Source organism: Chrysemys picta, chromosome 7 (assembly GCF_011386835.1).
Source record: "Chrysemys picta bellii isolate R12L10 chromosome 7, ASM1138683v2, whole genome shotgun sequence".
Classification (NCBI taxonomy): Eukaryota; Metazoa; Chordata; order Testudines; family Emydidae; genus Chrysemys; species Chrysemys picta.
In genome coordinates, this window is record NC_088797.1 from 71,647,939 (window position 1) to 71,673,555 (window position 25,617).

Below are 25,617 nucleotides of genomic sequence, written 5' to 3' on the forward strand. Positions count from 1 at the left end.
CAAACAGCTCTAGTAAAAATGAGGTAACATTACTGTGAGCCAAAACTATTTCAATGCCACATACTACAGAACACACACATGTAGCTGTAGTAACCCCTATGCAGGGCCAAATTCTGAGAGGGGATGTACTATAGGGACCAATACTATATTAGGACAAGAGGTTGGTCAGGCTGATTTAATAGCTCTTTTTCTTCTGTAACGTCTATATTTCTTTGAGAGGAGTTCCAGGAAGTGTTCACTCTGACTGTTCCATATGCGTGTGCTCCTGCAACATGCTTACCTGACAATGACTCCAGGTCGAAGATCAAAGTTCTTGTGCACAATGTCCAGTAGCTCTTTCTCTGTTTTCTGGGAAGTTCCATAAGTGAACAGTGAAATGGAGAGAGGTTGAGCCACTCCAATGGCATAAGAAACCTTTGGCAGACAAAAGCATTAGTTAGAAAACAAGGATGGAGCCTCATATGGCCAGCAGGGCATGTGACAGGACAATGTAGTATCAGAACACCCTCCGCCAGCACAGCAAGAAGATAGTCGATACCAGAAGACTGATGGATCCAGTAAATATCCAAAATAATCTCCAGTAAAATGTAAACTATCCAAAAAGTCCAGGCCTGAGGAAGCTACTATACTGAAAGCCCCCGTGACTCTGATCTTGAACTAAGCAGAACAAGATCTTTCTCCTGATCTTCCTTTTAAACTCAATCCAGCTCCAAGCTAAGCTTCCAGAATTCCATAAACTTCTGATTTCTCTCCACCTGTGCTATCACAGACATAATCAAGCCAAGGATAGCTTGATAAGTGCTGACCACCTCACCAGCTCTCTCCCTCACAAACCCATTTTTCTAAGGCACATTTTTCAGGGAAAAGGTAAAAATGAAGTGTTTTTTAAATAAATAAATTTCAAAAAGCAAAAATCAACAAGATTCAAAATGGAACATACTTGAACCAGAACACGATGACACAGCCCGGCTTTCACCAAAGACTTGGCCACCCAGCGGGCTGCATATGCTGCTGACCGGTCCACCTTTGTATAATCTTTGCCTGAAAAGGCACCACCTCCATGGGCTCCCCATCCTCCATAAGTGTCCACAATGATCTTTCGACCAGTAACGCCAGCATCACCCTGTAATATTCAAACAAGTGTCACTTCTTGTGCTTTTATTAGCTAATAGCTTTTTTGTGAAAAAATAATTCCACTATTTCACTATCATTTTATTATACTGGCTCCAAGGAATGAACACTTAAAATGTCTGATGAATACAGTAATTGCCTCACAGACAAAGAGACTTCCAGAAAGCAAGATAGTGACTTGTGCATTCTTGAGGTGCAACTGTAGCAATTAACTTATCTAATTGAATTACCATAACAGTGGCTATGTAAGTTCTTTTAGGGCCAGATTCCAAGCACACTAGAATTAATGGAAAACTCCCACTGATTTCACTGCGCTTTGGATCAAGACATTAATGAGGAGCATTTAGCGGTCAGGCAAAGAGGTTGCAAGATGGCTATTTCTGCCAGCACTATTTCCCAACGCCTTTTTCAAAGGCAAATATTATAAGCTTTCTTAGCTGCTATCAGATCCCAAGTATCTGCTTTAAAAAAAAAAGACTTTTATACTGGAACCATACTGAAAAAAGATGCATTTACTTGCAGGATAAAAAGTTCCATTGACATCAATAGGAGTTTTTTCTGTTGATTTAATGGAAGCAGGATCAGGCTCTATTGCTTTGGATAAGATCTAAAGCTGGGTGAGTAATTCACAATAAATATTGTATTTGATTTCCTCACACATGTTCACAATTTAAAGTGAACCAACTCACTTTCAGGTGGGTTTATTTTTACTCTAGGGATACGTTGATATTGTTAATAATAACACTGGTCTACAATTTTTGAGAAGTCGTCTGCTTCAGAGATAAAATGTGCCATTTATTATGTATTTTGATGTGCTGAATTCAAATATGACAATTAAAACAACTGATTGGCTACTGTTTCTAAGATATTTAAGTTTTTACATTTTATGTCTATGTATATTGTGTAGATAGTAGAGTTTTAATCATAAATTGTAAACCTAGGTCTTTTCATGTGTTTATGGTTGCTTTACATGATAATATTTCACCTGTCCTGTTTATGTAACACTTTAAAAATCATCAAAAGGGTTATATAAATATAATTTATTATGAAACAAAATGCAAAAAAATATTATGTACATAGTTTAATCCTATTCAGTGTCTACTCAGCGCTTCTTGAATTGTCTCTTGTATTCATTAAATGGAGCATCTCTTGTCACTGTCCAGCAATAGTCTGCAAGCATTGATGGGCTCCATTTGCCCTGATAGCGTTTCTCCATTGTTGCAATGTCCTGGTGAAATCGCTCGCCGTGCTCATCGCTCACTGCTCCGCAGTTCGGTGGAAAAAAATCTAGATGAGAGTGCAAAAAATGTATCTTTAGTGACACGTTGCAACCAAGGCTTTTGTATGCCTTGAGGAGGTTTTCCACCAACAACCTGTAGTTGTCTGCCTTGTTGTTTCCGAGAAAATGTATTGCCATTAACTGGAAGGCTTTCCATGCCGTCTTTTCCTTGCCACGCAGTGCATGGTCAAACGCATCATCTCGAAGAAGTTCACGAATCTGAGGACCAACAAAGACACCTTCCTTTATCTTAGCTTCACTTAACCTTGGAAATTTTCCATAGAGGTTCTTGAAAGCTGCTTGTGTTTTGTCAATGGCCTTGACAAAGTTCTTCATCAGACCCAGCTTGATGTGTAAGGGTGATAATAAAATCTTCCTTGATTCAACAAGCGGTGAATGCTGAACACTTTTCCTCCCAGGCTCCAATGACTGTCGGAGTGGCCAATCTTTCTTGATGTAGTGGGAATCTCTTGCACAACTATCCCATTCGCAGAGAAAACAGCAGTACTTTGTGTATCCAGTCTGCAGACCAAGCAAGAGAGCAACAACCTTCAAATCGTCACAAAGCTGCCACTGATGTTGGTCATAGTTTATGCACCTCAAAAGTTGTTTCATGTTGTCATAGGTTTCCTTCATATGGACTGCATGACCAACTGGAATTGATGGCAAAACATTGCCATTATGCAGTAAAACAGCTTTAAGACTCATCTTCGATGAATCAATGAACAGTCTCCACTCATCTGGATCGTGAACGATGTTGAGGGCTGCCATCACACCATTGATGTTGTTGCAGACTACAAGATCACCTTCCATGAAGAAGAATGGGACAAGATCCTTTTGACGGTCACAGAACATGGAAACCCTAACATCACTTGCCAGGAGATTCCACTGCTGTAGTCTGGAGCCCAACAGCTCTGCCTTACTCTTGGGTAGTTCCAAATCCCTGACAAGGTCATTCAGTTCACCTTGTGTTATGAGGTGTGGTTCGGAGGAGGAGGATGGGAGAAAATGTGGGTTCTGTGGCATTGATGGTTCAGGATCAGAAGTTTCATCCTCTTCCTCTTCCTCGTCTGACTCAAGTGAGAATGATTCTGGTGCATCAGGAACTGGCAGTCCTTCTTCGTGGGGTACTGGGCGTATAGCTGATGGAATGTTTGGATAATGCACAGTCCATTTTTTCTTCTTTGACATACCTTTCCCAACTGGAGGCACCATGCAGAAGTAACAATTGCTGGTATGATCTGTTGGCTCTCTCCAAATCACTGGCACTGCAAAAGGCATAGATTTCCTTTTCCTCTTCAACCACTGGTGAAGATTTGTTGCACAAGTGTTGCAGCATATGTGTGGGGCCCACCTCTTGTCCTGATCTCCAATTTTGCAGCCAAAATAAAGGTGATAGGCTTTCTTAACCATAGTGGTTATACTGTGTTTTTGTGATGCAAAAGTCACTTCACCACAAACATAGCAGAAGTTATCTGCACTGTTCACACAAGTACGAGGCATCTCTGCTCACTTTGGCTAAACAGAAATATGTCCCTTTGCAAAATCAAACACTGACAAATAAGAGAGCACGACACTGGATGATTTCTAGAACTGATATAGGGCAATTTGTTCAGCAGAGTGATGTAAGCTTCGTTATGATTGCATCATCCATGACTTCTAGGAATAACATGATGCAATTCATATCATGTATGATGCAATACCAGCTTTAGATTGCATCATTCATTGTTTTGCCTAAAAAGCAAGTACTGTCCAAACCCAGTCATAGATTTATTCATAGATCCAGTCAAAGATGTATTTTAGTCATTTCTGGTTTAAATTGAGATCCCTTCCCTTTATAACTCACTTATCCTCCGCCATTCCCAAGTCAAGGGTCGTATATACTGACCCAATAGCATATCTTGAAAACTAGAGCCAATCAACAATTTTAAGCATCATTTTCGTTCTCAGTGACCCAGAATTAGTAAAGTTTGACTACATTTATTTCAGAAGCATTTTGGCTGTAGAGCAGTGTAATTTGTGCCATGGCAGCACCCATAAGTCTGTCAGGCCTGAGTTTACATTATCCTGGGTGCTGTACAGATATACAGGAAAACCCAGTCCTTGCCCCAAGGAGTTCACAGTCTAATTTAAGATGAGATGCAACAAATGGGAGTAACAGAGATAACTGGGGAAGGAGGAAGAGGCTATCTAAACTAGTTATGCACATGACTTGAGGGTTCTTAGTCATTTTAAGTTTATGATTATTATGTATATTAATGACCAAATAAAACAGATATTCCCACTGGCCAATATTTGTCAGTACTGATGGTGCTTGTTAAGGTCTGACCATCTGTTTAGGATAGACAGAAAATTGGCCCTACAGTCAGGAGTGCTCCTGGTAAGAGGATATGGTGCTGGCCTAGTTATGTAAGGAAGCATTGTAGGGGGAAGCGGAACAAACAATGGCCAAGGAGGATGTTTTTCACAAAATCTGGACTAAAGGCCTGGTCCTGCAGCAGTGAAGTCAATGGGAATTTTGCCATTGACTTCGATGAATGCCACATCAAGCTCTAAATCCTGGCTCCTAAGCCTTAACCAGGCAAAACTCTCCCTCCCGTTCTCCTCTTGGACAAACCCGGCTATAGTCTGATTTTCAGAGATGCTAAGCACCCACAGCTCTCATTGATTTCAACTAGCGTTGTGTGTGCTGAGCACCTCTGAAAAGCAACAGCTTTGAAATGTTTGGCTGTCCCATTTACTTCACTGAGTGTTTTGGCTGAGAAAAGATTGAGGACCTGATCTTGTGAGATGCTAAACTCAATGGGATTTGAGGATGCCCAGCACCTTACAGGGCTGGACACTGAACACGCAAAGTAGGACTTGGCCCAACTTGCTTATATGTATATGACATAACCATGCCTTCAGAGGTTTCTTTGGAATCCAGTGCATTAAGGCCTTGGTCTGGCTCCCATGGAAATTAGTGGTGATACTCCTATTGGCTCCAATGGTGCAGGACTGGTCTCTGAACAGGTGTTTAGTCTGTGCCCTTTTGTTAGAAATACAGGCTGAGGACACAAGTTAATCTGTAGCACACTATGATGGGAAAAGGAAAATTGGCAGAAAGATCAAAAGAATAACTAAACACACACCTGTGGCCCCCCAATGACAAAACGCCCACTGGGCTGAAGGTGGTAAATTGTTTTCTCATCCAAGTATTTGGCAGGAACGACAGGTTTAATCACACAGTCTCTCAGGGTTTTGCGCATGTACTCCAGCGAGATGGTTTCATCATGCTGCACAGATATCACAATGGTGTGAACACGGACTGGGATGACGGCTCCATTTTTCTGGGTATACTGAACAGTGACCTGAATATGAACGAGGGGGTAAAAGAAACAGCTGTATGATACATTACCGTATTGTATAGATACACCACACCAGGCAGTACAATAGCAGATGCACAGGAAGGTGCCTGCGGCAACAAAGTATGAGGAGATAACTGTTTAATGGGTGTGAGGAATGAAGTGTATGGTTTTCACGTTTGCTAAATACATTGGTGACCCAAATTCAGAAGGCTCGTGTACAAAGCAAATATTTTACTTCTATGCACCATGCACTCTCCAGTGACACCCTTAGCAATACATACTAAGACTGGGATTTTCAAAGGAGCCTAAATCAATTAGACTCTCAAATCCCATTGAATTTTAAATCCTTCAGTGAAAACTACAGCCTTAATTTGTAGGCACTGATGAATCAGATTTGCCCTTTAGATTTCCTGACACGTTTTCAGGCAGCAGGGAACACCCAGCTCCTGGTACTCAAGAGTTAAATATTTCTTCAATGCTATGCAGTGTCATGTGTCAAACATCCAGGTGCATACTAACAGTTTTTGCGACACTCAGGAGATTGCATATAAAGCAGTTCCTCTGCTCAGCATACAATCAGTAGCAAACTGAAGTCAGACTGTATGTTATAATGTGGAAATCCTGGATTATCCATTTAAAACGACATTCTGAACTGAACAAATAGTAGTAATTAAATATTGGAAAAAGAAATCCAGGATTTTCTGAGTAAAACAGTGGCTTTACTGAACCAGACAGATAGTTAATAGCCTGCAAGCGATCAGGACTTGAAAGGATTCTTTCCATGGCTCCTGTATTTAGCAGAGGGACACGCTGAGTGAAAGCAATATTTACCTGTGTCTTAGAGTCGGGTCTAAGCCAAGGGAGATCACCACTGTGTCTCAGCTCTGCTAACTTGCTGTTCAATTTGTGAGCGAGGACAATAGTGAGAGGCATACATTCTTCTGTCTCATCTGTTGCATAGCCAAACATCAACCCCTGTAATGGGAAAGGAGGGATAGATTTTAAATCACTGGGGCAAGCAGGGCTTTCAATCTTGTTAAATTATTAATATGAGCATTACAGAAGTGCCTAGAGACCACAAAAATCTCACCTGAGGCAAACAGTGCCCTACAATTACTTTTTATTATTATTGGTGTTACAGTAGCATCGGATGGTCTACACTGCCAATTTTTTTTGCCAAAAGGCAACTTTTGGTGATGAAACAGCAGAGGTGTACATACTGCAAAGCCACTTTTTGTGACGAAACTCCTCAGTTGCAGTGCTGTAATAAAACCACCGTGACAAGAGTGATAAGGCTTTTTGCGCAAATATTTTATCGCCAAAGTGCCAGTGTAAACACCTTGCTTGCTTTTATCGCTGTAAATGGCCTCCAGAGATGTCCAACAATGCCTCCAGTGACTGTGCCCCTCCCATTTCAAAGCTCCATTCTGACAGCCTGCATGCTGTGCTGCTCTGAGAAACAGAGCAAATCTTTAATGTGGCTGGAATGCTCCTGCTGTCTCCCACACTAAGAACACAGAGGCAGGCAGGGGTGGATGTATGTGTGTTAGAGAGAGAGAAACAGAGACAGAGAGACACAGACAGACAGACACTCTGTGCAGAGCCAGGGATGGAGGTGGGGGCTGATGTCAGGGTTTCCCCCTCCCCCAGGACAGGTTGCTTTCAGCTGGCTGGCTGAATTTAGGAGACAGCATGCCGACACACTCACTCTCCCCCCAACACACACTGTCTCTTCCCCTCACCCCATACACACACGTGCCCAGTCTCACACTCTCCCCCCTACACTTCAGCTGGAAAGTGGCTGGCAATCTAGTAGGATGCCCATGGAATGATGGGATGGAGAAACCTGCATCATGTGATGCTGTACCTGCCCTATGAGGCATTGCAAACCCTTCCCACACCACCCTGCAGCCAGTTGCACAGTGGGATAGCTACCCACAGTGCACTGCTCTCGGTCGTTGCAAGAGCTGCTAGCGTGGATGCACTTCATCAACACAAGGAGCAGTGTGGACAGGCAACAGTGGTTTAATTAAAGTGCTTTAATAAAAGTGGTATAACTTTTGGCAAAAAAAAAAAAAATTGGCAGTGTAAACATAGCCTTAGAGGCCTCAATTGAGATCAGGCCTCCACTGTGCTAGGCACGCCCTAAACACATAATCAGAGACAGTCCCTGCCCCAATAGTTTTCAGTTTTTGTTAAAACATTTTCAATGTTTGGCTGAAAAGTCTGACAGAACCTCAAACTTTTCTGTGGCAATTTGTGTTTTATTGAACAGCTTGGATGGAAAATTTTCAACCCACCCTATTGGCAAGGACTATACCCAGATAATATGAGTGATTTATCTAAATGCAAAAGTGTCCAGGCATATTTTGAACCCAAGCCTTGCTTCTCTTAGGCAGAACTTCACAATGAGTAAGGTGGCCTGGATAGGGTTAGAAATAGGGCTTGGGGTTAGGGCTGACGCTTGTTTGTGTTTTCCCAAGATCACCCCTTTTTTGTGGTAGCGGTCCTCAGAAATCCATAACCGTACTCAGTATACACTGCCAGCTGCCTGATTCATGGGCTCAGGATCATTCCAGATGTCCCAGTTTTTTGTATATCAGAGGTGACAACCCTGTCTGAAACTTTCATTAGTGAATGTTGTCACACTATGCATGACCAGGCCAATGCTGGGAGTTAGCAAGGATATTTCCTTGGTGTTACTGCTTCCTGTCAGGCAGTTCAGTGGAATGGCAGCTCATAAATGGAATTATTTAAATACTGCAGAGAGGAAGCAAGGCCAAGTGCTTAGGACTTGGGAGACCTGGTACTAGTCATTTTGTCTCTCAGTGCCTCAGTTCCGCACCTGTTACATGGGGACAATAGCACTGCCCTACCTCACAAGGGTGCTGCAAGGATAAATACCTTACAAATTTGTAAGGTGTTCCACTCCTGCAGTAATCAAAGCCATGTAAGATGCTGTAGGGGGCCAGGGTGGCTGCCCTCCGAACTTGAGGGTAAAGGGCCTTTCCCTCAGCCTGAGTGGGCGGGGCCAGCCCAAGCTCGCTCCACCCCCCGGAAGGGGAGGGGTGGAACAGGAAGTATAAAGGGCGGGGCCCTTAGCTCAGTCAGGGGAGCACCAGGGAGGGAGGCAGACGCAGACCGTGGGCTGCTCCCTTCAGACCCTGCTGCCACGCCAGGGGAGGCCCTGGACCAGTGGAGACCTCACCTGGAGGACGGACTGGGGCTGCCAGGACTGCCCGCTGCCGAGTACCCCGAGGAACTGGAGGAGCCGGAGGGGGAGCTGGAGCTGCCAGCAGCCGAGTACCCAGAGGAGCTGGAGGAGCCTGAGCCTGAGGGGGAGCTGGAGCTGCCAGCAGCGGACTACCCCGACGCACCGGCGGGACCAGAGGGATTCGGACGAGCAATCAGGTAGGAAGTAGCCCAGGGACAGAGTTGCACAGTGGTGAGTCTGTATTGCGGAAGGACGCCGCTGATCCAGTGGCGGGACCCTCGTCCTGCCACTGTCAGGGCTCTGGGCTGGAACGCAGTGGTGTAGGGTGGGCCTGCGTTCCCCTAACCAGCCGAGCCACGCCGGGACCTTAGCCGGCGCTCCCCTGCCTGAGGGGCGCGCTACTGACCTTTGCCAGCGCTCCCCTGCCTGAGGGGCGCGCTACTGACCTTTGCCGGCGCTCCCCTGCCTGAGGGGCGCGCTACTGACTCTGGCTGGCGGCCGCCCCGCCGCTAATTCCCCGCTGACGGAGGCGTGACCCAGGCCGGCCCGTGACCTCATAGCTCCCCACCGCCCCCTAACGGGTAGGTGGGTCGACGCGGATCATAGATGCATTTCTATTTGGGCCATCTGCTGATAGAAATGCCTGTTAATTTAGTCCTCAGGAGGATTTGGGGGTAATATTACTTTGGTTCCAAAGCTCTATGATGGTTCTATTACAATTCTCAACAACATTACCAAAAATTAGATATTACTGCTAATGAGAACTACTGTAAATGTTAAACACGCATTCATATTGGCTTCAGTTGGAGTTGCAGGATTTTTATGTTCTTGGGGAGAAACTGTAATCATCTCCATTTGCTATTCAGCTCACAGAAATAGGACTTGGACAGTCTTAATTATGCGGAACGCCAATTATACTAAAACCGATCCCTGCCCAAGTGAGTTACAAATGTTCAGGCAGAATTGCCTTCATTTTAAAAAACACTGCCATCCTGCTTGTACTTGACAGAACGCCCCTTTACAACGTCAAAGCTCCAATGTTATGTAAACATGGCAGGATCTTATATGATTTTGTTTATTATTTATTTACTTAATCTTACTGGGCAAGTCCTGCTGCAAAAGGAAATAGCTGATTAATCTAACCCTACTAAGACAGAACTAGGAAGCATACTTGAAAAAAGCTAACTTTGCTAAGCTTTAGGGCCCAGATCCTTAGCTTCAACAGTCCTTGACTTCAACGAAGCTATGACAATTTAGATTAGCAGAGGATCTGCTGCATGGTCTCCTGTGTGGACAAAAACTGTCCTTGGTGCAACTCCACTAAAGTCAAAGAAGTTACACCAGTGATTAATTTTGCCCTGTGTGTCCCATGGGAGCTCCATCAATGTATTCACACAAATATGCATTTTATTCTGTGTTAGCAAAGGATGAGATTGGGCAAACTCTCATGAACTGTGACCATGCTGGTTTTCAGGGCCAGCTCCAGGCACCAGCCAACCAAGCACATGCTTGGGGTGGCACCTTGGAAGGGGCGGCCAATCTTGGGGTGGCGGGGGCGCTCGGGGTTTTTGGGGTTTTTTTTTTGGTTTGGTGGGGTGGTGCTCGAGGTTTTTTGTTTGTTTTTGTTTCAGCGGCGCGGGTGGGGCGGGGGCTTCAGCGGCGCGACGCTGGAGGAGCGAGGGTTTCGGCTATGCGGTGCGGCCCGGCGCTAGGGGGTTGGGTGCGGTGGGGCGGGGTGGTCCTCAAGGGGGGGGGTTGGGCGGTGCGGCGCTCGGGGGGGCCGGGGGTTTCGGCAGCCCGGCCCAACCCGACCCAGCACGGCGCTCGGGGAGGGGAGGGGGTTTCGGCGGCCCGGCGCGGTGCTCGGGGGGGGGGGTTGGCAGCGCAGCACTCGGGGGGCGGGGGGTTCGGCAGTGCAGCGCTGGGGGGGGGGTTACGGCGGGGTGGCGCTCTTTTTTTGGCCTGGGGCAGCAAAAAAGTTAGAGCCGGCCCTGCTGGTTTTGATTTAGAAAATATGACAATGGTATGGGTAAACCCTCACTTTCTAACCCTGACCTTTTCAGAAGAAAATGTTTTCATTTAAAGGTGATACAGTGATCCTATCTCTCCTAGCACTGGGAGTAAACAGAGCTGGGAATGTACTAGCGAGCTGCCCTAATGAGCTGATAGGATGATTGTAGAGTATGTTTTATTTTACTATTGTTTTTGTAAACAGGGATGACTTTTGATTACCTGGTCACCAGCACCAACATCCTCTTCATTCCTGTACAGATGAACACCTTGAGCAATATCAGGCGACTGTTGTTCCAGTGCCACCAGAACATTGCAAGTCTTGTAGTCGAAGCCTGTTTAGAAGAAGAGACAGGGATAAATTAACTTCCTTCCACAGCGAAGCACAGCTACATGGAACCATATGCCAGAAATTCCAATCCTGGACAACAGTGCCTTCAAAACTCAGAATCTGCCTGCTCTTTGCTTTTACATTTTTGTCAATGCAACAATTTTAATGTGTTCTTCTCCTTTCAACCTCACAGCAAGGTCTCATCTCTCTTAGCTGCTTGGCCACAGGCATTTAGTCTAAAGCAGAGGTTCCCAAACTTATTTGGCCTACCGCCCCCTTTTCAAAAAAAAAATTACTCAGCGCCCCCCTGGAAATCTACCTTCTTTAAGCAAACAAACAGAAAGATGCAGTGACAAATCTGAGTTCTTTTATGAATCTATATTTCTACCTATGTCCTACAATATAGTAAAGAAAGATGTTGTTGTAAATAAGATACCTTGAAGCTTGAAATTATAAAATTATTTATTAAAATCAACCATAGTAACATTCGCATTATACACAGAAAATTAAGATAACGAAGGATAATATTAAAATAAAAATTACGAATAACATTAAAAAAAATCCTTATGAGAAGGATGAACCTGGTGCGCTGCTATCAATTTATTAATGTTCGGCTCTATTTTTGTCAGCAGCATTCTTAAATCACCGCGATTAGCTATTTGCAGTCGGTTTCTTTTTTTAGTTAACAGATTTGTGACCGCACTGAACCCAGGTTCCACTAAACATGATGAAGGAAATGCAATTAAAAACTTTTGTACTATAGCCCATAATCCAGGATAAAGTGTAGGTATCTGCTTTTGCAGCCAGAACTGTTGGTAGCCGTCTTTGAATTTAAATTTCAATTCCTCATTTGTTGTTACTTCTATCAGTTCTTCTTGTAATTTTGGAGATTCTTCTGTGTTTGTACTTGAAAAAGGGTCCAAAACCCAATTGGGTATATTCATTTTAAGAATATCTTCAAATTGTTGATTGAAGTCAGAATGGAGAGCCTCCAAGTGCTGACAATAGGTGAGCAAGTCTTCATCATGTTTTTCTACTGTTGATAAATTTGGAAACTGGCTGAATTCTCCTCGTCCTAAATTTCGTTTGTACAGAAGAAGTTATTAAATAAATGTTAATAGTTAACAGTTTTTTTACGATTTCATTCCCCTGTTTTCATTAATATTGTAATAAAAAATATGACAAATATATTGACTGTACACTTCAAATAGTACTGTACCGACACAAGCCTGCTACGATTTTATTATTAGTAAGCACTAGAGACACAGAATAGATATGGTAGATATGTAAGAAAATTTATAAAAATACTCACGTGTAAATTGCTGTTTTACTGAAACAACAATAATACAATTTGCTTTGTATGTGAGCCGTAATCCATAAAGATCGAAGGTATCGAATATGAATAAAAAATTTTAAATACTTATTGCACTATTGTTAACTGCTTTTTGCACAATTCAGAAACAATCTAAATTAGATTTCATACATGTCGCCTATTTATAGTATCGTATTGTAAACAAGTCATTACACGCACATTCCTGCCGATGCATGCTGGACTTCCCGACAATGCATGACACGCTCGCCTGCCAACACTTGCTTGTTAAGAGCTGTTGGCGGACTTGACACCTGATCGGTTATAATTTGTGAATTTATTTGGAAAATAAAGTAATCACTTCAACTTTAACTCTATGTTGCACAACAGATGAAACATGTACGAACGGTTTTTCAAAATTTTCTTATATTCTCTTCTTTCTTTATGCTTCCACCGCCCCCTTATTTTTATTCAATGCCCCCTAATTGCACCCGAGACTACTACTGCCCCCTGGATCGTTCCAGCGCCCCCCAGGGGGCGGTATCGCCCACTTTGGGAACCTCTGGTCTAAACCAATGCTCAGGAAAGTCCCAAACAACATGAAAAATAGGAAATGACAAGAGAGAAAATGTATGACCACAGCTGCTATGGTCCTTGCAAAATTTCTCATTTTCTTCCCCAGTTGTGTAGAAGATAATCAGCTTTTCCCTATGCTCACCTCTCCCAAAATTCCAGCTACTGACAGCTGCTTACCAAGTCTAGGATCAAACACCTATACATCAAATATACACATCCAGACATGTATCCTCTTGAAGAACACTCCATGCCCTCTTTCCTTTAAGTAGGCTGTGATGGGAAAGAATTCTATAAGGGAAAAAGTTGTATGCAATTCTGCCCCTTTTAGCTTTTCTCCTATAGTTTCTGTAGGGCAGGGTTTTTGACTGGGTTCACTACAGGGCCCACACTGCTTTGGTGGTAAGGAGGTAAAAAGAGGAGATTTCTACACTACTGGATCTGGCAGTATTATGTTAGATAATATTCTGCCTTTGGTGCCAACTAGCAGATGTCCTTTTACAGCATTCTCCCACCATTCTCTCTTCAGAAGTCTTGTACCAACAAGATTATATCAACCAGGAAAAACCGCTTAAAAAAAAAAACTTTTGTAAAACAAACATACTTAATCTTCATGGCAACTGTAAAACATTTGCAATATGTAAAAAATATGATCCAGTTTGCAATCTGTATAAATGTATGTTGAAATGTATCTCGGATATAAAACACTTTTTTGCATCATTAATACACTCCACAGTGCTATGAAATGTACTTTGATTGTAAGCACCTCCGGGTAGGGACTGTCTTTTTGTTCTGTGTTTGTACAGCACCTAGCACAAGGGGGGGCCTAAGCTATGATTGCAGTCCCTAGGTTCTACAGTAATACATAATAATCATTAAATAATCATAATAAATAATACAAATTCACAAAGTCTTCTATTTCCACTCCATCTGACCAATTTACATTAGTCTGGTTGGTCATTTGAACAACATGCAAGTTGCAAGGAGTTAAACTGAGAAGTAAATTCTATAGCACAAATTATCAGCTACTTTGCCTGTAGTGAAGTGAGACTCACCACTGCAGCACCTCCTGCTGGTCGTCTCAGGAATTAGTTCTTGTCCAGCTCAGAGCACCCTCTGTTGGCCAGTGGCTCACCAGCCTCAGGCCCCCGTGTCCCTCCCAGACTCCGGTGCCCTTTACCTCAGGGTTCTGCCCCAGCAGTACCCCACCATGCTCTGGGTCTCCCCTCCCAAGGGAAACCCCAGCCCTCTCACCCACCTTGCCTCAGTGGTTACTGCCAGTCGTCATCTAGCCCCCTCTCACTGGGGCAAACTGCAGTCTGTAAAGGCCACTCATCATTGGCAAGGGGGTCAGACCAGCTGCCTCTGCCTAAGCCCGGGCTGCAGCCTCTGCAGTACCTGTTTTAGCCTTTTAGCAAGGCCCGCAGCTTGGGGATTTACCAGGCTGGAGCTCCTCTTACCTTTCCCCAGCCCTGCTCTGTTCCCTGAGCTCCCAGGCAGCCAGGTCCTTCTTCCTCTAAGGCTGGAGAGAGAGAGACTCAACTCCTGACTCACAGCCCTTTTATAGGGCCAGCTGTGGCCTAATTGGGTGTGGCCCCAGCTGTGGCTGCCTTCCCAATCAGCCTATTCTTATTGGCTCTCAGCCCCAGCCCTCTCCAAGGGTTGGCTTTTAACTCTTTCAGGGCCAGAGCAGGGTAACTGCCCCACTACACAGCCAACAGTATTTGGTTCTGCCATGAGGGCAGGGGACTGGACTCGATGACCTCTCAAGGTCCCTTCCAGTCCTAGAATCTATGAATCTATGAAACATGCTCCAGTTCAAAAAAATATCCTAGCTGCCTTTTCCTGCTGTGTGTGCTTTAACCATAGAGTGAATAGTTTCTCCTCGGTATGTGATGGAGTCAGAATGTTTCTCTCATGACAATGTTTGAGCGGCTCCTAGCCAAGAGCTTGCAGAAGCACAAATATGCAAGTGGAGACAGACCTGTTCTGCAGCTACTCACTGACCAGCACACCATGTTGGCAAGAAACAGGATTCCTGGAATTTTTTGCACCAACCTTTAGCTGAATCATCGTAGCCGATTTGCTTAATTGTGTCTCGAACTACTCGCTGATAGTCGACAACGGCGAGGGATGTGATCTCCCCACAGAGCAGCACCATCCCTGTTTTACACACTGTCTCTACAGAGAGCAGGAAGACAGAAAGAAGGAAAAGGGATAAGGGAGGGCTGGATAACTCAACATGCTTTGCAAATAACTCCACTTCTGGCAATGGTGAATTCTGAACAGCCCCCACTGAATACAAATAATATAGGTAGTTATCACTCCCATCTCCATAGTATTAGTTCCTCACACATATGAATCCATTTATCCTCATTACACTCCTTGAGGTGATTTGGTGACTTGCTCAAGGTCATACAGGAAGTTTGGGGCAATGTAGGAACTGAACTGAGATTCCAGAGCATCATTCCAGTGCCTTAACCAGAAAAACATCCTTCTACTCTGCTTATGGAGTAAGTTTGGGCCCAACAATCCACACTAATGGCCCACTGGTTTGAAACCTTGCCTCCAGATCTTCAAAGACCCTGTCTCCTATTATTTCCAACAGGAGTTAAGCACCATGGTTGAGGAACTGGGCCAGAGAGACAAAAACTGGTGGCTGTTTTTTCATGAATGCACAAGGCCAAGTTTGCACGAGCCCCAATTAAACTCTGTTTTGAGATCTTAAGTGGGACTTACGTTGAACACAGGCCAAATGCCAAATATCAACCTCAGATGTAAAGGTTGAGGGGAAAATGGGTCATTTCCATCATGAAAATGATGGCATTGGCCATTTACAAATCTGAGAATTTGGAGACATTTTGCTGACTTGCTCACTGAGGGTCAAATTTCAGCAGTTTCAACATCTTAATAACAACAAATGGCAGACATAACCAAAACCGGTTAAAACATTTTTCTTTATGATGAGCTGTCAGGAAAACACTTAGAGTTAGCAATGAAAAATTTAAAGTATCTATAAAGCCAAATAAGTGTACTTTGCTACAAATGGTCACGGGTTCTTTGGACGATCCACGGTAGTGGAATTAAATCTCTTTTCCTCTGGAATACTAATTACATTTACAAAGTTATCTCTACCATTGGTTTGGTTATTTTAGGCTCTTGCTACAGTCCTCGAACACAATTTACTTTCAAAATTTCTTTGAGAAACAATCTAGTGACACTGTATAATTGTTTGTTCAGATCTTTTTCGTTTTGCTGTATAGTAACTCCTCGCTTAACGTTGTAGTTATGTTCCTGAAAAATGCGACTTTAAGCTAAACGATGTTAAGCGAATCCAATTTCCCCATAAGAATTAATGTAAATGGGGGGTTAGGTTCCAGGGAAATTTTTTTCACCAGACAAAAAGACTATATATATATACACACACACACAAACACACAGTATAAGTTTTAAACAAACAATGTATACCCCAAATTAAGAAACACACTAAAAGAACTAAAAAAGAGCCACCATGGCTTAACAACCATGTAAAAGAAGCAGTGAGAGATAAAAAGACTTCCTTTAAAAAGTGGAAGTCAAATCCTAGTGAGGCAAATAGAAAGGAGCATAAATGCTGCCAAATTAAGTGCAAGAATGTAATAAGAAAAGCCAAAGAGGAGTTTGAAGAACGGCTAGCCAAAAACTCCAAAGGTAATAACAAAATGTTTTTTAAGTACATCAGAAGCAGGAAGCCTGCTAAATAACCAGTGGGGCCTCTGATCAAGATACAAAAAGAGCGCTTAAAGACGATAAAGTCATTGCGGAGAAACTAAATGGATTCTTTGCTTCAGTCTTCACGGCTGAGGATGTTAGGGAGATTCCCAAACCTGAGCTGGCTTTTGTAGGTGACAAATCTGAGGAACTGTCACAGATTGAAGTGTCACTAGGGGAGGTTTTGGAATTAATTGATAAACTCAACATTAACAAGTCACCGGGACCAGATGCATTCACCCAAGAGTTCTGAAAGAACTCAAATGTGAAGTTGCAGAACTATTAACTAAGGTTTGTAATCTGTCCTTTAAATCGGCTTCTGTAGCCAATGACTGGAAGTTAGATAATGTAACACCAATATTTTAAAAGGGCTCTAGAGGTGATCCCGGCAATTACAGACTAGTAAGTCTAACATCGGTACCGGACAAATTAGACGAAACAATAGTTAAAAATAAAATTGTCAGACACATAGAAAAACATAAACTGTTGAGCAATAGTCAACATGGTTTCTGTAAAGGGAAATCGTGTCTTACTAATCTATTAGAGTTCTTTGAAGGGGTCAACAAACATGTGGACAAGGGGGATCCAGTGGACATAGTGTACTTAGATTTCCAGAAAGCCTTTGACAAGGTCCCTCACCAAAGGCTCTTACATAAATTAAGCTGTCATGGGATAAAAGGGAAGGTCCTTTCATGGATTGAGAACTGGTTAAAATTCCTACAAAGGGTAGGAATTAATGGTAAATTCTCAGAATGGAGAGGGGTAACTAGTGGTGTTCCCCAAGGGTCAGTCCTAGGATCAATCCTATTCAACTTATTCATAAATGATCTGGAGAAAGGGGTAAACAGTGAGGTGGCAAAGTTTGCAGATGATACTAAACTGCTCAAGATAGGTAAGACCAAAGCAGACTGTGAAGAACTTCAAAAAGATCTCACAAAACTAAGGGATTGGGCAACAAAATGGCAAATGAAATTTAATCTGGATAAATGTAAAGTAATGCACATTGGAAAAAATTAGCCCCAACTATACATACAATATGATGGGGGCTAATTTAGCTACAATGAGTCAGGAAAAAGATCTTGGAGTCATTGTGGATAGTTCTCTGAAGATGTCCACGCAGTGTGCAGAGGCGGTCAAAAAAGCAAACAGGATGTTAGGAATCATTAAAAAGGGGATAGAGAATAAGACGGAGAATACATTATTGCCCTTATATAAATCAATGGTACGCTCACATCTCGAATACTGCATACAGATGTGGTCTCCTCATCTCAAAAAAGATATACTGGCACTAGAAAAGGTTCAGAAAAGGGCAACTAAAATGATTAGGGGTTTGGAACGGGTCCCATATGAGGAGAGATTAAAGAGGCTAGGACTCTTCAGCTTGGAAAAGAGGAGACTAAGGGGGGATATGCTAGAGGTATATAAAACCATGAGTGATGGGGAGAAAGTGGATAAGGAAAAGTTATTTACTTATTCCCATAATACAAGAACAAGGGGTCACCAAATGAAATTAATAGGCAGCAGGTTTAAAACAAATAAAAGGAAGTTCTTCTTCACACAGCGCACAGTCAACTTGTGGAACTCCTTACCTGAGGAGGTTGTGAAGGCTAGGACTATAACAGCGTTTAAAAGAAAACTGGATAAATTCATGGTGGTTAATTCATTAATGGCTATTAGCCAGGATGGGTAAGGAATGGTGTCCCTAGCCTCTGTTTGTTAGAGGATGGAGATGGATGGCAGGAGAGAGATCACTTGATCACTGCCTGTTAGATTCACTCCCTCTGGGGCACCTGGCATTGGCCACTGTCGGTAGACAGGATACTAGGCTAGATGGACCTTTGGTCTGACGCGGTACGGCCGTTCTTATGTTCTTATGTAATACTGTACACAGCAATGATGATTGTAAAGCTTGGTTGAGTTGGTGAAGTCATAGGATGGAAGAGGGTGGGATATTTCCCAGGGAATGCCTTACTGCTAAATGATGAACTAGAACAGCTGAGCCCTCAAGGGTTAACACGTTGTTAATGTAGCCTCACACTCTACAAGGCAGCACAAATGAAGGGAGAGGAGACAGCATGGCAGAGAGATACAGAGACACACACCCTATGTGTGTGAGAGAGAGATGCGCATTTCCCCTTTAAGTACACTGACACCACTCTAAGTACATTGCCTTTTTAAGTAGATCAGCAAGTTCAGACAGCCCCTGCTGCCAGCACGCTCCCTCCGTCCTGAGCCCTGTCGTGTCCCCACCCTGTTCTATGGAAATGGGGTAAGCGAGGGGCAGGAGCGGGGGGGGACACACCCTAACATTAGTCCCCTTCTTCCCCCACCCCCGCCCCTGCACAGCTAGCAGGAGGCTCCCAGGAGCAGCTCCAAGGCAAAGGACAGGACCAGAACATGGCAGTGCGGGGAGGGACAGCAGAACTTCCAGCAATTGATAGCCTGCTGGGTGGCTGCCGCACAGGAAACTTAAGGGAGCAGGGAGCTGATTAGGGGGCTGCCGGTCCACCCTGATTCCAAGCCCCCACCAGCTAGCTCCAATGGGCTGCTCTTTCTGCAAGCAGTGGACAAAGCAGGCGGCTGCCAAACAACATTATAAGGGAGCATTGCTCAACTTTAAACGAGGATGTTCTCTAATTGATCAGCAATGTAACAACAAAACAACATTAAGTGGGACAACTTTAAGTGAGGAGTTACTGTACATATATTTTTGAACACAATAATTAGAATAAAAAATGAACGGGCACATGTTGCCATCAACCTCCTACATTTACACATTACAAAGGGAAAATTACAAGCACTTTTCCATCTAGTCTAAGTGCAAGAAGAAAATGTGTGTCCTTACCACAAGCAACCTTGGCATCTGGATCTTGTTGAAGATGGGCATCTAGCACAGCATCACTGATCTGATCACAGATCTTATCTGAAAGAGAACAGATCAATGTGTCTAAAAACTGTGTTCTCTTCAGAAAATATGGACTGTTGACATCACAATGAAGTAGAAAATAGTTTGTGGAGCTGTTTTTGGCTTATCACCTATCTGTCTAGCTAGCTAGCTAGCATACTTATATGGCCCCATTACTGTAGTTTCTAAGCTTATATAGATTTTAAAAACCCTATGACACATTGTCCGGGCAAAGAAGATACACAGTGATGGTACCTCAACCTGTTCAGCATCAGATGCCGTATGGTATTGGTGATGTAAATTAGCACTGAATGCAACTTTACCTGCCAGTTTTGCCTGTGAATTAAGGGTGAAAAATGATGGGGACAGTCTTTCCAACAAGACAATTTTCAGCTTTTAAGATGACCCCTTCCAGTCCTACAGAGAGTATAATACATTTCTAGGTGATACAGCAGTTAAAGCCTCAGAAAGAGACATTAAAAAATCTTTAAAGAAATTATAAACATCCGTAGATCTCCAAATAAATAAAGCATATTAATAAAAGATGTATCCACAATAGAAAGGGCAGCATCTGGAACAGCCAGTTTCCCCCAGCCAGAAAATGGTAGTTTGCCTCATCTTACTCAATAGGATTTTATTTTTCCTAACAACCGGTTTATTAATAAGTTCAGTTATTTGATGCAATTGCAGCGTGATCATGCACTACATTTCAGGAAATTCAGCTGCCTATTAGTTTTGGTCTCTAATTTAAAATTCGACATTCCTGATTTTAGCAGTGATTCTGTTTAGCAGGATTTGCATATACTGGATTCTGCCATTTAAGTTTCTGATCTCAGCTGTCCAAGTCTTTTTATTAGCTGCTAAATATGACAGGATATGTCACATCATTATTATGTTATTACTGCTTTACCCATCTCTGGGAATGCATTATCCTCCACAAAGTTAATAAAAATATCACAAACTTTTCTAACAGATAAATAGGGAGTCAGCAGGACCACACACAACGTACAGTCCTTTTCCCTAATTGGAGAATATGGGCAACAGGACAGTGATTTGAAGGTAGAATTGCACTGTCAGTGATTCCCTTCACTGATCTCATAGGTTTACTAGACCAAATAAATAAATAAATAAATAAAACCACATCCTATCAGAGTGAAAAGATCATCTCAGATTGTCCAAAGAGAACTATGTTTGGGAATTCTCATCCAGAAACCCAAACATCATGTAGATGGAGTTCCTTTAGCAGATGTGCTAATTGTGTAGAGAAACAGCTTTCCATGGCTACAGAGGGAAAGGAAGTGTCTAAGAGAGTTGATGACAGAATTGTCTTAAAATACCCCACTATTAACTTATCTTCTTTAGTTAGTATTTTAATGAAAAGGCTGATGTCTGCAAATTAGTGGTACACTGTGTGGGTGTGTGTATATATATATAAAGTGAAGTCTTCTCCAGATACTTGGACATACATTTGTCATACAGACATCAGTTTGTCCAAATAAATGCCTTAATTTTCAGAAATGCTAAGCCCCCACAATTGAACCCCACATCAGCAAAGGTAATGGGAATGTAGGTGCTCAAGACATCTGAAAATCAGTCCACAAGAGTCTTTGGATTCACAAACTTAACTGACTCACAGAAGAACTCTTCTATGAGCGATAGAGGTAGCCAGTGCATCTCCTCACCCAAAATGAATTTCAAATAGGCGAATATTAAAATTAAAGCAGGCCAGGAAACAATTTTACTGTTCTATGAATTATTTTCAAGATATCGAAAAAATGTCATGTTGTTAATCAGGACAAAAAGCCCAAATCGTAAAAAATTTCATGAAGTAAAAATCCAAAACAAAAAAATTAATGGTTTGGGTCAATTGAAACATTTCATTTGATCTTTTCAAAACCTAACATTCTAATTGTGACCTTTTCGTCTACTTTTTTTACTCTACATTTACTAAAGTTTCTAAACAAAAAGTCGTTTAGCCTGGAAACAGAAACTTTTTGTTTTGAAAAAGTTGAAATGGGACATTTTGACAATTTCAAAACTTTTTCTCCGCTCAATATTTTTTTAAGTCAGGAGATTTGTTCAAACTGACCTTGTTTTGTGAACAGCTTGGGTTTCAACAAAAACTTACATTTTTTAATGAAAAAATGAGTTATTGAAAAATTCCTTACCTCTTGTTAAAATATGTTCGTAACCAAGTGAGTAGCCAAATAAATATGGCACTTTCTTACTTCCTGTTGTAGAAAAACTGGTTCTTCAAAAAATATCTCCCTTTCCTCTCCTATGTGTCTTTGTAGCTCATCTACTTCTTTAAGAACATAAGAACAGCCACACTGGGTCAGACCAATGGTCCATCTAGCCCAGAATTCTGTCTTCCGACAGTAATGTCAGGTGCTTCAGAGGGAATGAACAGAACAAGTAATCATCGCGTGATTGTTTCATTGAAACAAATTAGGTTTTACTGCCATCAGCAGTGCTGCAGAGCCAATATAACTAGGGTAGGGCAAGGTGGACACTATTATGTCTCATGCCTCATCATCAAAACTGCCAGCTAATTGTGAAATGCTGAATGTTTGTTATGATGCAAAAGGCTGCAGAGAACCCAGCTTGGTTTTCCATTGCCAGATAGACAGGGCCGGCTCTAGCTTTTTTGCTGCCCCAAGCAAAAAAAAAAGGGCGGCCGGACTGCCGAAGCAAAAAACAAACAACAACAAAAAACAGCAGCCGCAGGGAGCGCGTGGAGGGCGGTCAAGGTGGCTCGCAGGGAGGTGAAGGGTGGAGCCTCGCAGCCGGGCGAGAGGGGCTCCCCCTTCTGGCCTTGGGGTGTCTCTCCCAGCCGGGCAGGCGGAGCCCCTGGGGGCTGCAGGAGGTACTGGCTCAGCCGCTCCTTTAAAGGCAGCTTGGCTGGGTCGGGCTCAGAGCAGCGCAGGAGGCAGAGGCCAATGCAGGCAGCATGGAGTGGCATGTCCCGGGGAGCCCGGCGGCATGGTGAGCGGCGGGGATCGCTAGTTCCTGCCCCCCTGGGCCAGGGTCCGTGCCCCTGCAGAGCTGGGCTGGGACTGGCGGAGCGCGGGGAGCCAGACGGGGGGCTCCGGAGCTGAGGACCGGGCTGCCAAAGCAAAAAAAAAAAAGAACCAAGGCCGGAATGTGCAGCCCCAAGATTGGCCGGAATGCCGCCCCTTACAATGTGCCGCCCCAGGCACGTGCTTTCTCGTCTGGTGCTTGGAGCCAGCCCTGCAGATAGAGTTTACAATGCAGGTAGCTGGAAATCTCATTTGATCTGTAAACAAATCTGATATGGAAAACTAATATTAAAACTCTCAATGTTGTTTGTAAAGATTACCCTTTCTGACTACAACTATGCTTCAAATATTATGATTATCTCCATACTTTATTCCATATGAGTAGATTGGGTATAATGAATAACCCAGCTGCATATTTTATATTTATCATTAAATACATATTTATGTACAGAGTTCATGACATAAGAGATACACATGCCCAGGACAGCTTATTAATCACAGATTCCTCAGACCATATAGTTTGGAATACTGCATGTTTACTTTATCATTTATTACATATGATACCCTTACAAGGTCAGCTAATATGGCTTCTTACAATATTCTATGATCCAATGGGTAAGGATTTCATACTACTATATCTATGGAAAGACTTCCATTTATGTACTTTAATGGACTTTGGATAAGGTCTGAAGCACATTGAGAGACAATATTCAGCTTTTCTGCATTCTACTTAAGGTGCATATATATCATTTTCACACTTCAAAGTGTGTGCCATTCCAAAGAAACCATGTAATACTTACCAGACTCCCAATTTGAACTGATCGGAAAATGGGACGGGTCCAGACAAGAGTTTGACTTTTCATTTAAAAAAATTAGATGTTTTTGATTTTCAACAACCAAAAACTGAAGAATTTCAACAAAAACTTGAAATTTTCATCTAAAATCTGCCAAAATCTGAAAAAAACCAGTTTTCAGCCCAAAAAATGCAGTTTTCTGACAAAAAATTTTTTTTTAAGTTGAGGAAAGCATTTTCCACAAAAAAATTCATTTTGTCAAAACCCCAACTTTCCATCAGCCCTATACTCATAAAGGTGGCAGTAGAAAGTGTTTCCACCCCCACCCCATGTTTCCTCCTGTTCTATTGTTTATATTTTACAAAATACACAGGATTGTTAAGTTAAAAGACTATGACAATGCAACATTAAGGCTGCACTGTTTAAATGAAAAAAAGTCAAAAGTGTAAAAGTAAGGATACTTACATAAACATTAATTCAGCCACACTGAATATATGCAATACTTTGCATTTCTGTTCTCTTTTGTTAAATGTATTGCTTAGTAATATTATTGTATATGTTGTTAAATGCCATCAAATATACAGGAGGTGCACGGTGAATAATTTAAGCCTGCTGTAAGAATTTGCATTTTCTGACTTTTTGTAACATTTTACTTTGCAATATTAAGGTTTTGGTTGGTTGGTTGGTGTTGTTTTAATATGGTTGAAAACCTTAGGACATTTTTAGTGGAAACTTTTTTTTATTATTATTTTATCTTAAAAGACTTCCTGAAACTTCATGGAAAACTCTGAAAGACATTCTGTTTGGAGGCAATTCTGCTTAAAGTTACATCAGCCATTTTGGGTGAAGAGTAGGGTTTAGTTTTAAGTGCCAAAGGTTTGGGACCTGGTAGGCACTGTGACTCAGGGAGAACAATGCCTTCCAAAGCATAATGCACCATCATCAAAGAGATGCAGCATGGCTTCCCTTTCTGGGCCAGAGGGTTTCTTGCCAGTCAGTTCTCCTGTACAATTCAAAGTAGAGCATATCTTAAACGGCTTAGGACCTGGTGACCTGAGAAAACATCTTGCTTCCCATATGCAGTTGTGATTAGTGGAGGTGCTTGAATTGGAATTTGGAATTCACTCTCCTCTTTAGCCTACAAGACCCCAGGTTTGTTAACCTTCTACGAACAAAATACCACTTTTGCATAGCCCACCTTTATTCTGAGATGTTTGTGACGAGGTTAAGCTGCTGAGGTGGGAGACAGGGAGTTATTATATAATGTTTACTTGGCAGTATTGTGTAACAGCAATTCATTAATTATTGTCAGATCTCAACAGTTTGTGCTGAATCTGTTTTTTTTAATACATGTGATGCATAGAGCATGCTACAGGAGATCATTACATCTAAATAAATAAATAATGTATTCCCTGTATTTCCCCTCCCTCTCTTGTTAAGAGGGACATTTATATGGGAAAACCGTCCAGTTCACACCAACTAAAGATCTCGTCCAGGAGCTTTACTTCTTTGAGTGTTATCAAGCACAATTTTGTGGAAATTATTCTAATGTCCACATAGGAGAGGTATAATCACCAGTCACAAATGAAATACCTTTTCAATCAAATGTCTCCACAGTATCCAGCAGAGGAAGAGAAATGTGAACATTTTAGTTCTCTTTGTGTCTAAAGAGAATGTTCTAAAAGTTTTCCATCAAATGTTACCTTATCTGTAACATGAGGACTCTGTCATATTCATTATTATATTAATATCATCATGATAATTTAAAATATCTATTAACACTGTAAAAAGGGCTATAACTCTGTTACAATCCCACCCCTTCAACTAGAGGATCCACCAACAGCAAACCTAGGCTGCTGGATTTATTAATATTGTGCATGTGACATTACCACATGTAGACAGTGCCAGCCTTTTGCTTTTTCTGATTACTCCAATTTCTGTAAAGAGCCCAGGG

General features: G+C 42.5%; 1 protein-coding gene across 2 annotated transcripts in view; it reads right to left on the reverse strand.

The window, feature by feature from the left end:
- The window catches only part of MAT1A (methionine adenosyltransferase 1A), a 36,405-nt gene that overhangs the window by 6,474 nt on the left and 4,314 nt on the right, over nt 1-25,617 (reverse strand). For both annotated transcript variants that reach the window (XM_005293966.4, XM_042854723.2), the window contains 7 exons: nt 19,790-19,867; nt 15,253-15,375; nt 11,204-11,316; nt 6,589-6,732; nt 5,542-5,760; nt 941-1,123; nt 281-414 (listed from right to left, as the gene is read on the reverse strand). In XM_005293966.4, the coding sequence (XP_005294023.1) occupies nt 281-414; nt 941-1,123; nt 5,542-5,760; nt 6,589-6,732; nt 11,204-11,316; nt 15,253-15,375; nt 19,790-19,867 (994 nt within the window). The remainder of the gene's footprint in view (nt 1-280; nt 415-940; nt 1,124-5,541; nt 5,761-6,588; nt 6,733-11,203; nt 11,317-15,252; nt 15,376-19,789; nt 19,868-25,617) is intronic.